Consider the following 11,928-nt stretch of genomic DNA (forward strand, 5'->3'; position numbering starts at 1 on the left):
ATGTAATACTAATTTGTTACCCCATTCATGTCATTATAATTATCATCTAAGCTTGTCTCGTACCTACCAAGAAAAATCAATAAATAGATGAAAGAGAATAATAATTTTATAAATTAATTTTATCATGATTTATTCATTTTGTTTTTGTAGCCCACATCATTAATATTATAATAGTTATAGGTGGAAAAACATTAGTTAATTTTACATTGAAAATTTGAAATGACAATTATTTCAAAATAAATTTTTTACATGATGATTATTATGGGATTGAGGAACTACTCTCTTTTATTTAATAATGTTAGTTTTTTAAAATTATTTTTTTCACCTATTTATTAGTCTTAGGTTGTTTCACCTATTTTTAAAAATTATTATAAATAAAGAATAATAATTTTACAAAACTAACCTTATTAAATAAACGAAAGAAAGTACTCCCTCCATCCATACTAATCCTCACATAAGAAGAAATTTTTTTTTTCTAAAATAATTTTTATTTTAGATTTTTAATGTTACATTAATTAATTTTTTTTCCACTTATAACTCTTGTAATATTAATGATATGGACAACAAAATCAAAATGAATAAGTGATAATAAGATTAATTTTATAAAATTGTTATTATCTTATTTATTGATTTTTCTTAGTTTGCTTAAGACCACCTAAGACAATAATTATAATGAGATGAAAGGTGTAATATATGGGTATTAGATTGAAAAATTAAAGTGAAATTTATTAGGAGTATTAGTAGAAAAAATAATTAATATTACATTGAAAAGTTAATATGATACTTATTTTAGAATTTTTTTTTCCAAATACGATAATTATTTTTGAGACTGTTTAATAAAGGTAGTAAATGTATTATATTGGATAAATGATATTAAAGTTAATTAATTAATGATATTAAATATATTATAATTAATTGATGACATTAAAGATTTATTAAATATATATTAGATATGTTTTGTTGGGCATCATTTATCATTAACAATAATCTCATGTTATATATATTTAATGAAGGAAGAGAGAGGTTCATTTGTCACAACATATGTTATTCCCGAATTCACATTACTATAAGATGAAGATATTGATCCGAATTTATTCAAGTTCTTATTTGTTAATTTTCTTGTCCTATCATTTTCATATTGTAACATAAGTTTTTAGTAACAAAAAAAAATGTAACTACCATCTCTTCGTGCATCTGATTCTCTCTAGTAACATCCCTATTGAGTCTCTATGTATCTCTCTCATTCTTTTTTATTCTAACTTTAAGTTCCATTTCTTCTATTCTCTCTTCTTCTCTTTATGTTTTTCTTTCTACAAAGATAGGTTTAGGAGTTTTTTCCTACTTCAATTTGAGTTTTAAGATTTTGGGAAGGAAGGGGAGTGGAGTTGATCTTATGTAATTGTTGAAAGTCTTGAGATGACAACATTATGAAAATACGAGTAAATGAATGAGTTAAGGTTTTCATGAAAAAAATATGCAATAAAGGGTTGGATGTTGCAAGTGAGAATATCCCATTCCAGGCTAGGGTCTAGCCTCAAATTGTGTAGATTCTAAAATAACACTCTTGAAGAAACTAAACCACTAGATATGATACAAATTTAAAATCCAAACTATAGCCTAGTTTTATCACTATAACCTTCAACTAATCACATGTTTTTTTCTTCCAAAACCAGGTGCAAGGTTTTTTTTTTCTTTTATTTTGTTGCCCTCCTAGGGTGTTAGTTTATATATATATATATATATATATATATATATATATATATATATATATATATATATATATATATATGTAAATTTTGAATAAACTCCTTATTATTGTAAATATTTTTATGAAGGTACCCCTTCTTATATCTTGCATTGAAACTATTTGACTTGAAAGCGTGAATTGGTTAGATGCTCAATTAGTTTCGTGATCGACAACTTTTGTATATATTACATAATCTTTGATTTGTCTTTAGGAAATTTTAACTGAAATTAGGAATTGGAACTGGTTCAAAGTTTTAAAGATGCATGGTGAAAAAGGTGTTAACAAATTTGAATTTGGCAACGACACAACGAGCAAACAATGCATATACTATTATTACATGTATTATTACATGAATTGAATCAAGTATGATGAGGAATTATATACTTTGTGTTAATGATATAGAAGTTAATAGTTTACATGTTCTATTAAATGGGTTGTTGGTTGTTGTTATGATTATTTATGATGTGTTTTTTTGGCTAATTTCTTTTTCTAGAATGACTTGATTAGTAGAATTTTCTATTTAAATGACATCTTTTTGTTAATTTGTTGTTTGTATCTTGAAGATTGCTACAACAACATGAAGACGTTAGTCAAGTCACTTTGAATTAATCATGTATCCATAATATTATCATACAATATTAAATATTGTAATAATAAAGAAAAATGAACAATACATTAACAATGCCCGCAGATTGATTCTTACAAAATAGAAACGAGATTTAGTAATAAAAACATTTTTCAAGTAGGTTGCTGAAAGAAAACCCAACATTAAAAAGTATACATACGAGAAATCTACTTATATTTACAAATTTCAATTTTTTTATTTTTAATAATATTTTAAATTTATCATCTCTATCATGCTTTAATTATAAAATAATGTTCAAAACAATATAAAACCAAGTAAATTTAATGTATTAAAAAATAATTGTTGTTGTATATTCATAAAGTTTGTAAATTTTATGTAAAGTATCTATTATTTTAATTTATGAATTCTTAAACATGTAAAATTCAAGGCTAAACTAATCTTTGGGATCAAAGAAGATGGATTGTTGTTACAACTAGTATTAGTAGTTAAATTATTGCATTATCTATATCAAATTTTTATAGTATAAGAAAAATATGTATTGAATACTGATGATATATGATCACGTGTGATCTTAAGGTGGTGTGCAAAGTTTAATTACAGAATTAGTAAATTATATTACTACCATACTTCTATAATTGAATACTTTTTTGAGACCTTGTGTGAAGGTATATCATATAGATTACATACCTCTTTTTTATATTATTATAATTCTTGAGAAAGTAATATATAAAATGTATTAACTAATAATATTGATAGTGACAACAATTGATCCTCTCTGATTTCAAAGCTCTCTTGCCTCTTAGTCTCGGTTGAGAGACTTATTCTGATAATTATAAAGTATTAGATCTATTAAAAATTGTGATCATAAAACATTATTTCCTCTCAACTCACCAAAATAATTTTATAAGAATAAAATTGTGACAATCAAAATAATTTTATAAGAATAAAATTGTGACAATCAATCGAACACTTTGATACCTTAAACATACAGAAGAAGATCCTAACATGGTCGTCTAAGAATTTGAGATTCGATACCTTAAACATACAGAAGAAGATCCTAACATGATCGTCTAAGAATTTGAGGTTGGATGTTGGTTAATTTGAAAATCGAGATAATACTGGATAAATCTGAAATCGTGTATAACACTTTCAGATTGAATCAAATTTCGGGGTTCAACCAAAATTGTTCAATCGGATAAAATCAGAAGATTATAATTCAAGAGTATTGTTTTGGTCTTGTATGTTTTGTCACCCGTTATGCTTTCTGAACCAGACTGATTATTTATGATCAAAGAACAGGTGGTTTTTGGCGGTTGATGGAAGTTTTATTTTTTTTAAAAAAAACTGTCTTTTCCTGAAAGTCACTTCCATGTAATTTCCAAAATTTGCCTAAACCGAACATCTCGTTATTACATTAAAATAAGCGTGCACTCTTATTTTAACATAATAAAGAGATCAATTACACTAAAATGTTTTTGTCACCCGTTATGCTTTCTGAACCAGAATGATTATTTATGATCAAAGAACAGGTGGCTTTTGGCGGTTGATGGCGGTTGATGGAAGTTTTATTTTTTTAAAAAAAAAACTGTTTTTTCCTGAAAGTCACTTCCATGTAATTTCCAAAATTTTCCTAAACCGAACATCTCGTTATTACATTAAAACAAGCGTGCACTCTTATTTTAACATAATAAAGAGATCAATTACACTAAACTGTCCAACAAACCTCCCCCATTTTTGTGTAATTACCGATCAAATCACCAAAGTCATAACATACAACAAACTACTGCATAGATGAAATATCGTGACGATTGAATTTCATCTTAGCAAATTACACGTTTCAAATATTCGAATATCAGGGTGTCACTAAGGATTGAAGCCTTTTTATTCATAATGAATACATGAAGATAATCTGCACAATAGTTTATAACATTACTCTTGCTCGACACTAGTTTACTAGCCTGTGTCCCTATCCTTCATAAGCATATCAAAGCCAAGTCCCAGCTTCTTGAAGCGGCTAAACTTCATGCTTATATAGGTAGTCCTTTTCTTTCTTGCACCTGCAAATGCAATTTTTCAAAAGAACCATTGAGAAGTTATACTTCAACCTCCTTAACTTACAGAACCGAACACATACCTTTTGGGATACTTTCGATGATGTGTTCCAATCTCTACATGTTAAGCTTTCCACATTGAATTCAGCACCTAATGTCATATTAGATGGGAATTGGGTATCTTAACATAAGAGATTTCAGATGGACTTTAATCCTAATCCCACAGCTGACCTTTTCATGAGATCTCTACTTAACCCTTTGGTTAAATTATCGGCCAAATTATGCTGAGTTCTCACAAACTCCACTGATATCACACCATGCATGATTAACTCTCGAACCATGTTGTGTCTAACACCCAAGTGTCTAGACTTCCCATTATACACTTGACTATATGCCTTAGCCAAAGTAGCCTGACTATCGCACCTGATAGACATGGGAGGTATAGGTTTGGGCCACAATGGAATCTCATAGATCAGATTTCTTAGCCACTCAGCTTCTTTACCAGCTACTGCTAAAGCTACAAATTCAGATTCCATTGTTGAATTTGTAATGCAGATCTGTTTCTTGGATGCCCAAGAGATAGCACCTCCTCCAAGGAGGAATACCCAACCACTTGTGGATGAATAATCTTCCATATTGGTTATCCAACTTGCATCAGAGTAATCTTCAATAACCGAAGGAAATCCAGTATATGTCAAACCATAGTCAATGGTTCCCTTTAAGTACTTGAATACTCTATTCATAGCTTGCCAATGATGAGAACTGGGATTACTTGTAAACCTACTAAGTTTAGCAACAGCATAAGCTATATCAGGCCTAGTACTAATCATTGCATACATGAGTGATCCTATTGCCCTTGAGTATTCAAGTTGAGACATTGCTACACCTTTATTAGGTAATAGCTTCAGGTTAGGATCAATGGGAGTACTTACCGGAGAACAATCTTTAAAATTAAATTTCTCCAATATCTTCTCAATATAATGTGATTGAGAGATGGAAATGCCATTGTTTCCACGTTTGATCTTTATTCCTAAGATCACATCCACCTCCCCCATATCTTTCATATCAAACTTAGAAGACAAAAATGCCTTAGTTTCATCAACTTGATCTTGGTCGGTACCAAAGATCAACATGTCGTCTACATACAGACAAATGATAACTCCTTTGCCATGAGTATCAAACTTGCTGTATAGACATTTATCTGCTTGGTTTAGAACAAAGCCACTAGACAACACAACCTCATCAAATTTTTGATGCCATTGTTTAGGCGCTTGTTTCAAGCCATAAAGAGATTTCATCAGTTTACACACCTTATTTTCATTTCCTGGCATAACAAACCCTTCAGGTTGTTTCATGTATATCTCTTCATCCAATTCACCATTTAAGAATGCATTTTTCACATCCATTTGGTGAATCACCAGATTGTGGATAGCAGCAAGTGCTAATAGCAGTCTAATAATGGATATCCTAGCAACAGGAGCATATGTATCGAAAAAATCAATACCCTCCTTTTGCCTAAAGCCTTGGATAACCAATATGGCTTTGTACTTGTCAACAGTACCATCCACTTTCATCTTTCTCCTAAAGATCATCTTACATCCTAATGGCTTACATCCAGGAGGTAAGTCAACCAATTTCCAAGTATTATTTTGCATGATGGAATCCATCTCACTTTGGATTGCTTCTTTCCAAAATACAACATCCCTTGAAGCCATTGCTTCACTAAAAGTCTTTGGGTCTTCCTCAACATTAAGGCAATATTGATATTGAAATTCAATATCATTCCTTGACCCTTCAACCAAATAGAGTTGAAAGTCATCACCAAATGACTTAGCCTTTCTTACTCTCGTACTCTTTCTAGTTTCAGTACTAGTTGAAGGTATATCCTCAATATTAACTGAGACTTTCGACATGGAATTCATGTCCTTTGGCCTAGGTATAGATGTAAACCTTTGTTCATCAAAGATAGCATCCCGTGACTCTATAATCGAGTTCACAGCAACAGAATCATTAGATTTTAGCACATAGAATCTATATGCTTTAGAATGTTCAGCATATCCAATAAATATGCAATCTATACCTCTTTCACCTATGGTTTTCCTTTTAGGTTCTGTAAGCCTGACTACAGCCCTACATCCCCAAATTTTGAGATAACTCAAATTTGGTGTCTTTTTGTGCCAAAGTTCATATGGGGTAACCTTATTCCTTTTGTTAGGAATTCGGTTCAACAAGTAACAGGCTGTCAACATAGCCTCACCCCAAAATCCTTCACTTAAACCCGAATAGGATAACATGGAATTCACCATTTCTTTCAAGGTTCTATTCTTCCTTTCGGCTACACCATTCTGTTGTGGTGTATAGGGAGCTGTAGTTTGATGTATTATTCCAGTAGATTGAAAATAAACCGGATCATAATACTCACTTCCCCTATCCATACGAAGATTTTTTATTAGCCCATTTTGATGAAGTTCTACCTCTTTCTTATAAATTTTAAATTTATCAAGAGCTTCATCTTTTGTATTTAATAAATATACATAAAAATACCTTGATGCATCATCAATAAAAGTAACAAGATATTTTTTATGACCTAATGATGGAGTAGCATGCAAATCACACAAATCACTATGAATAAGGTCTAAGACTTTAGTCTCACTTTTAACATCCTTAAAAGGTTTCCTAGTAATCTTGGTCAACATGCAAGTTTTGCATTTTTCAATGTTCATATCAAAAGGAGGAATCATACTTGTTTTTGACATATCTTTTAATCTTTTGTAATGAACATGTCCTAATCTAGCATGCCAAATTTCTGATTTTGTCATATTAGTTATAGAACTACACGAGACCATACAAACAGATTCATGAACAAAAGGAACATCAATGTTTAATTTAAACATTCCAGTACAACGATAACCAAATCCAACAAACGAACCATGTCTTGACAAGATGTACTTGTCACTTTCAAGTACTTGCTTGAAACCACAATTATTTAAAACCATACCAGACAATAAGTTCTTACGAATACCAGGTACAAATAAGACATTATCCAAACACAAACTTTTTCCGAAAGTAAAAACTAAATTCACACAACCTAATCCTAGGATTGGTTCAGTTGCAACATTGTCCATCTTCACAATAGAGTCATCATCGATTGGTCTAAATTCCTTGAACCAACGATGATCTTTGCACACATGGCTTGTTGCTCCCGAATCAAACCACCAAGCAACGTCATCATCCTGCACATAGAATGCATCAGATATTAGTGATACATAATTTGAATTCGTATTCGAATTAAAATTATTCACTACAATCTGACCTTGTTGCTTTTCAGGATCATTAGACCCACTTGGACCAGCCTTGTTCTTTCCTTTGAACATCCGGCAATCCCTCTTTAAATGATCAGGTTTCCCACACTTCCAACATGACAATTTTGTTTGTTTGTTTGGACCTTTGTTCTTATTTCCTTGAAATTTTCATTTGTTACCTTTAGCATTGTAATTTTGCTTAACTGTTCCACTTTCCTCTACCATATTAACGGAAGAGGAACTTGCTACGTTTTTATCATTGACTTTGTCAATTTCCTGAGCCCTCAGCGACTCCTCAATCATGAAATAACTACCGAGTTGAACCAGAGTCAACTCTTCCTTCTTATGTTTCAAGGTATGCTTGAAGGCTTTCCAAGAAGAAGGCAGTTTATCAATTATAGATGAAACTGTAATGGATTCATCCATTTTCAAATCATGTTGAGTAAACTGACCCAAAATCCGCAACAGTTCATTATATTGTTCCATAACAGACCTCGAATCAATCATTTTGTAATTAAAGAAATTACTAACTAAGAATTTGTTACTTGAGGCATCTTCTGCCATATACTTGGATTCAAGAAAGTCCCATAATTCCTTAGCAGACTCAACATTTTGATAAATATCAAAGAGAGAGTCAGACATACCGTTCAGAATGTGTCCACGACAAATGTAATCGTCGTTCTCCCATTTCGAACGCTTCTTTGTTTGATCCAGAGTTTCGTCTTCCATAAACACCGGCATCGGTGTACTCAGCACATACACCACCTTCAATGTTGTCAAGAGAAAGTGCATCTTCTTCTGCCATCTTCTGAAATCCTGCCCTTCAAACTTGTCCAACTTCGCAAACTTGCTTGTCATCTTCGAACTATCGTTCGTCATCTCGAAAAATTTGATTCAATCTTTTGTTGGTTAGTTTGAAAATCAAGATAATACTGGATAAATCTGAAGTCGTGTATAACACTTTCAGATTGAATCAAATTTTGGGGTTCAACCAAAATTGTTCAATCGGATAAAATCAGAAGATTATAATTCAAGAGTATTATTTTAATCTTGTATGTTTTGTCACCCGTTATGCTTTTTGAACCAGAATGATTATTTATGATCAAAGAACAGGTGATTTTTAACGATTGATGGCGGTTGATGGAAGTTTTATTTTTTTTAAAAAAAAATTATCTTTTCTTGAAAGTCACTTCCATATAATTTCCAAAATTTGTCTAAATCGAACTTACATTAAAACAAACATGCACTCTTATTTTAAGATAATAAAAAAATCAATTACACTAAAATGTCCAACATAAAAAACACATAATTTGGATATATATCATTCTAATCGAAAGTGCATGCATAATAACATTGATTTGAGAGTAATTTCGAAGTTTTGAACAAGAAATAATTATCTTGTAATATACAATGAGATGAAGCTCAAAAGGAAGAGACATACGGAAGTCAAAGTGATATTTGGTAAAATGTTTATCTCGTTGATGACACACTTTTAAAATGGTACATGTATAAAGCCAAAGACAATGCACCCACAATATGTTGTTACATTAGAATATAGCCATCAAGGTCGCTTCTCCTAACACTTTTAAAATGGTACATGTATAAAGCCAAAGACAATGCACCCACAATATGTTGTTACATTAGAATATAGCCATCAAGGTCGCTTCTCCTAACACATGTCCTTCAATGGTATCTTCCAACAACTTCTCCTTCGTCAACTGCAACAAATATATTCATGTAAGAAGAAACACTTTTGGCATGGAAAACAACCTTGTAACTCAAACCACATCAAGTCCAAGAGACGGATGTAAGGGGGGAAATTCATTTTTTTGAAAAGTATGTCCCCAACTTCTTCAATAAATAAATAAATAAATAAATAATTTTCGGTGGTAATTAGAAGACTCGGTTTTGTGTTATGAGGGGTTTCCCCAATTTGGTGGATATCATACAATGCACGCATTGTTTTTTCTATTTTTTTTGTATTTTGATTTTTGATCCAAGCTGGTACAGCGCTGTACCTTGGTCAGGTGGTCATAAAAAAAAATCTTGACTTTTTAATATATATATATATATATATATATATATATTCAATTTAAAAATAATATATACTAATTAATAAAATATACTAGACTTAATGAATACCATTAATTTTTAATGATATACTAGCACTCATTATAATCTAATAAAAAAATATCAATTAATAATTCTTAAAAGAATGATATCTACCCTTAATTTAGGTCTATTGACATTTTCTATAAAAAAAATTGCATAAATAAGATAACTTTTTAATTAATTAAAAAAATACCATTCATTCATACTAAAATTATTATTATTTATTTTATGATAATTACATTTAAAATATATAATACAATATCTAATTTATTATAAATATTTAGACGTTAACGGAGTATCACCAGTTAAACTCTAGCAGTACCTAATTTTATTATTTCAAAAATCTTCTAATAAATAGTTTATGTATCAAAAATCAAAAATAAAAAATTTACACGTTCAATCATCTTATCCGATGAGAAACTGCATCGGATTACAGGCCGCTGTTATATCAAAGGTTATTATTTTTTATGCTTAATTATTTATTTAATTTTTTAGTTTTATTTATTTAATTTTTCTACTTTTCAAATTTATGCCCTTTGTGAATTTTTTTAATTTTTATAATTTAAATTTTAATTCTCAAATATTTTAATTTTAAAAAATTATTATTATTATGCTTAATTATTTATTTAATTTCGTTTTATTTATTTAATTATTATATTTTTATATATTTATGTTCTAAGTGAATTTTTTAATTTTTAAAATTTATATTTTAATTCTTAAATATTTTTATATTTTAATTTTCAAAAATTTTAAAATTTTTTTTGGAAATTAAAATATAAATTAGAAGTAGAAAATTTTCTCATTTTTAATTTTTATAATTTATATTTTAATTCTCAAATATTTTAACTATAAAGGTTAAAAAATTTAACGATAAAAAACTTTTTAAAATTAAAATATAAATTAAGAATAAAAAATTTACTTACTAAATTTTAATCTAAAAAAATGAATTTAAAAATTATAAAAATTAAACAGATAACTAAATCTATTTTTTTTGTTAATTTACCCTATCTATGACATTTTTATACTGATAAAAATCACAAAGTCCAAACATACTTTTAAAATCAACAAAGGAAAAAATCAACCATTTTTCATTTTTCAAAAAGGCATTTTTTTTTCCATCACAACATACCTTGTTACCAAGCTTGAGCTCATCATCCAAAGCATAGAGCCTAAACTGAATCCTGTGTCCAGGCGTGGGCAGCCTGGGCCCATTCCACCCAGGCACCTTCAGGTCATTGTTCCCCTCCTTGATCGCCGCGTAGTCGCCCCCCATCTCGGCCGACTTGCCGGAAAATCCCTCCGGCAAGCCCTTCACCGTGGCCAAGATGTTTGCGACGACCCAGTGAGTCCATGGCACCATGGGCCCACCAGAATCGGTCGCATCAATATCCTCCACCACGAGGGCAAGAGTCTTCGTCCCCTCCGGGAGGTTATACCACTCCAATGGAGGGGATATGTTCTTCTTCGTACCCTGACCATCGTCGGTGTAGTGCCTCGGTAACTTCCCCCCGTTTTTGAACGCCGGTGACACTAGCCTGAACTCTTCGCTGCCATCGCTAGCCATAGTTGTTGTTACAAGTTACAATCTTCAACGTGCTTTCTTTTTTCTTTCTTCTTTGTGATGTTCACTTGGTTGCTAATTACTGCTTGTTTATATGTAGAGGAGGAATGTTCGGAAACTGTTGGGTGCATGACACGTGGCAAAGCGTGTAAGCGTGTCGTGACGTCGAGAGGGAGTGAGAAAGAGAGTAGGGAAGGTGACGCGTGTAAGAATTCGTGGAGAATGATAGAGCGTTCTGGACGAAATTGAAGGATCTCACTCATCTAATAAAAGATAGAAACAGTTTCAGAGGGTTCTTGATTTCGTCTTAATTCCTCATTTTAAATGTATGTACTTTATTTTTCTTGGGTTTATAATGTATTTTATTATATATCTTCTATGTTTTGTTTATATAATAAACAAATTAAGAAATTAACTAGCAACTCCTTTTAGTCTTAAATGGAAATATTGAAAATTTATGTATGTATGTTAACAATGAAGCATATGAGACAGTTCCAATTCTAAATAGATGTCTTTATGATGCGAGTGTTTTAAACTCTGCAAAATGTGGGACTGCACAAGCAATAATA

General features: G+C 30.6%; 1 protein-coding gene across 2 annotated transcripts; it reads right to left on the bottom strand.

The window, feature by feature from the left end:
• Positions 1-9,007: 9,007 nt before the first annotated feature.
• On the bottom strand, positions 9,008-11,444 carry LOC114406098 (UPF0098 protein CPn_0877/CP_0992/CPj0877/CpB0906-like). Of its 2 annotated transcripts, XM_028368672.1 has the most exons (3): positions 10,928-11,444; positions 9,309-9,404; positions 9,011-9,215 (listed from the first exon to the last, which is right to left on the bottom strand). In XM_028368672.1, exons 1-2 carry the CDS (start codon positions 11,360-11,362, stop codon positions 9,327-9,329), a joined length of 513 nt encoding a protein of 170 aa, XP_028224473.1. In that variant the 5' UTR covers positions 11,363-11,444; the 3' UTR covers positions 9,011-9,215; positions 9,309-9,326. The 2 variants fall into 2 exon arrangements, with proteins under 2 accessions (XP_028224472.1, XP_028224473.1); XM_028368671.1 differs by having other exon boundaries at positions 9,008-9,404; positions 10,928-11,443.
• Positions 11,445-11,928: the final 484 nt, after the last annotated feature.

This window comes from Glycine soja, chromosome 3, assembly GCF_004193775.1.
Source record: "Glycine soja cultivar W05 chromosome 3, ASM419377v2, whole genome shotgun sequence".
Lineage (NCBI taxonomy): Eukaryota > Viridiplantae > Streptophyta > Magnoliopsida > Fabales > Fabaceae > Glycine > Glycine soja.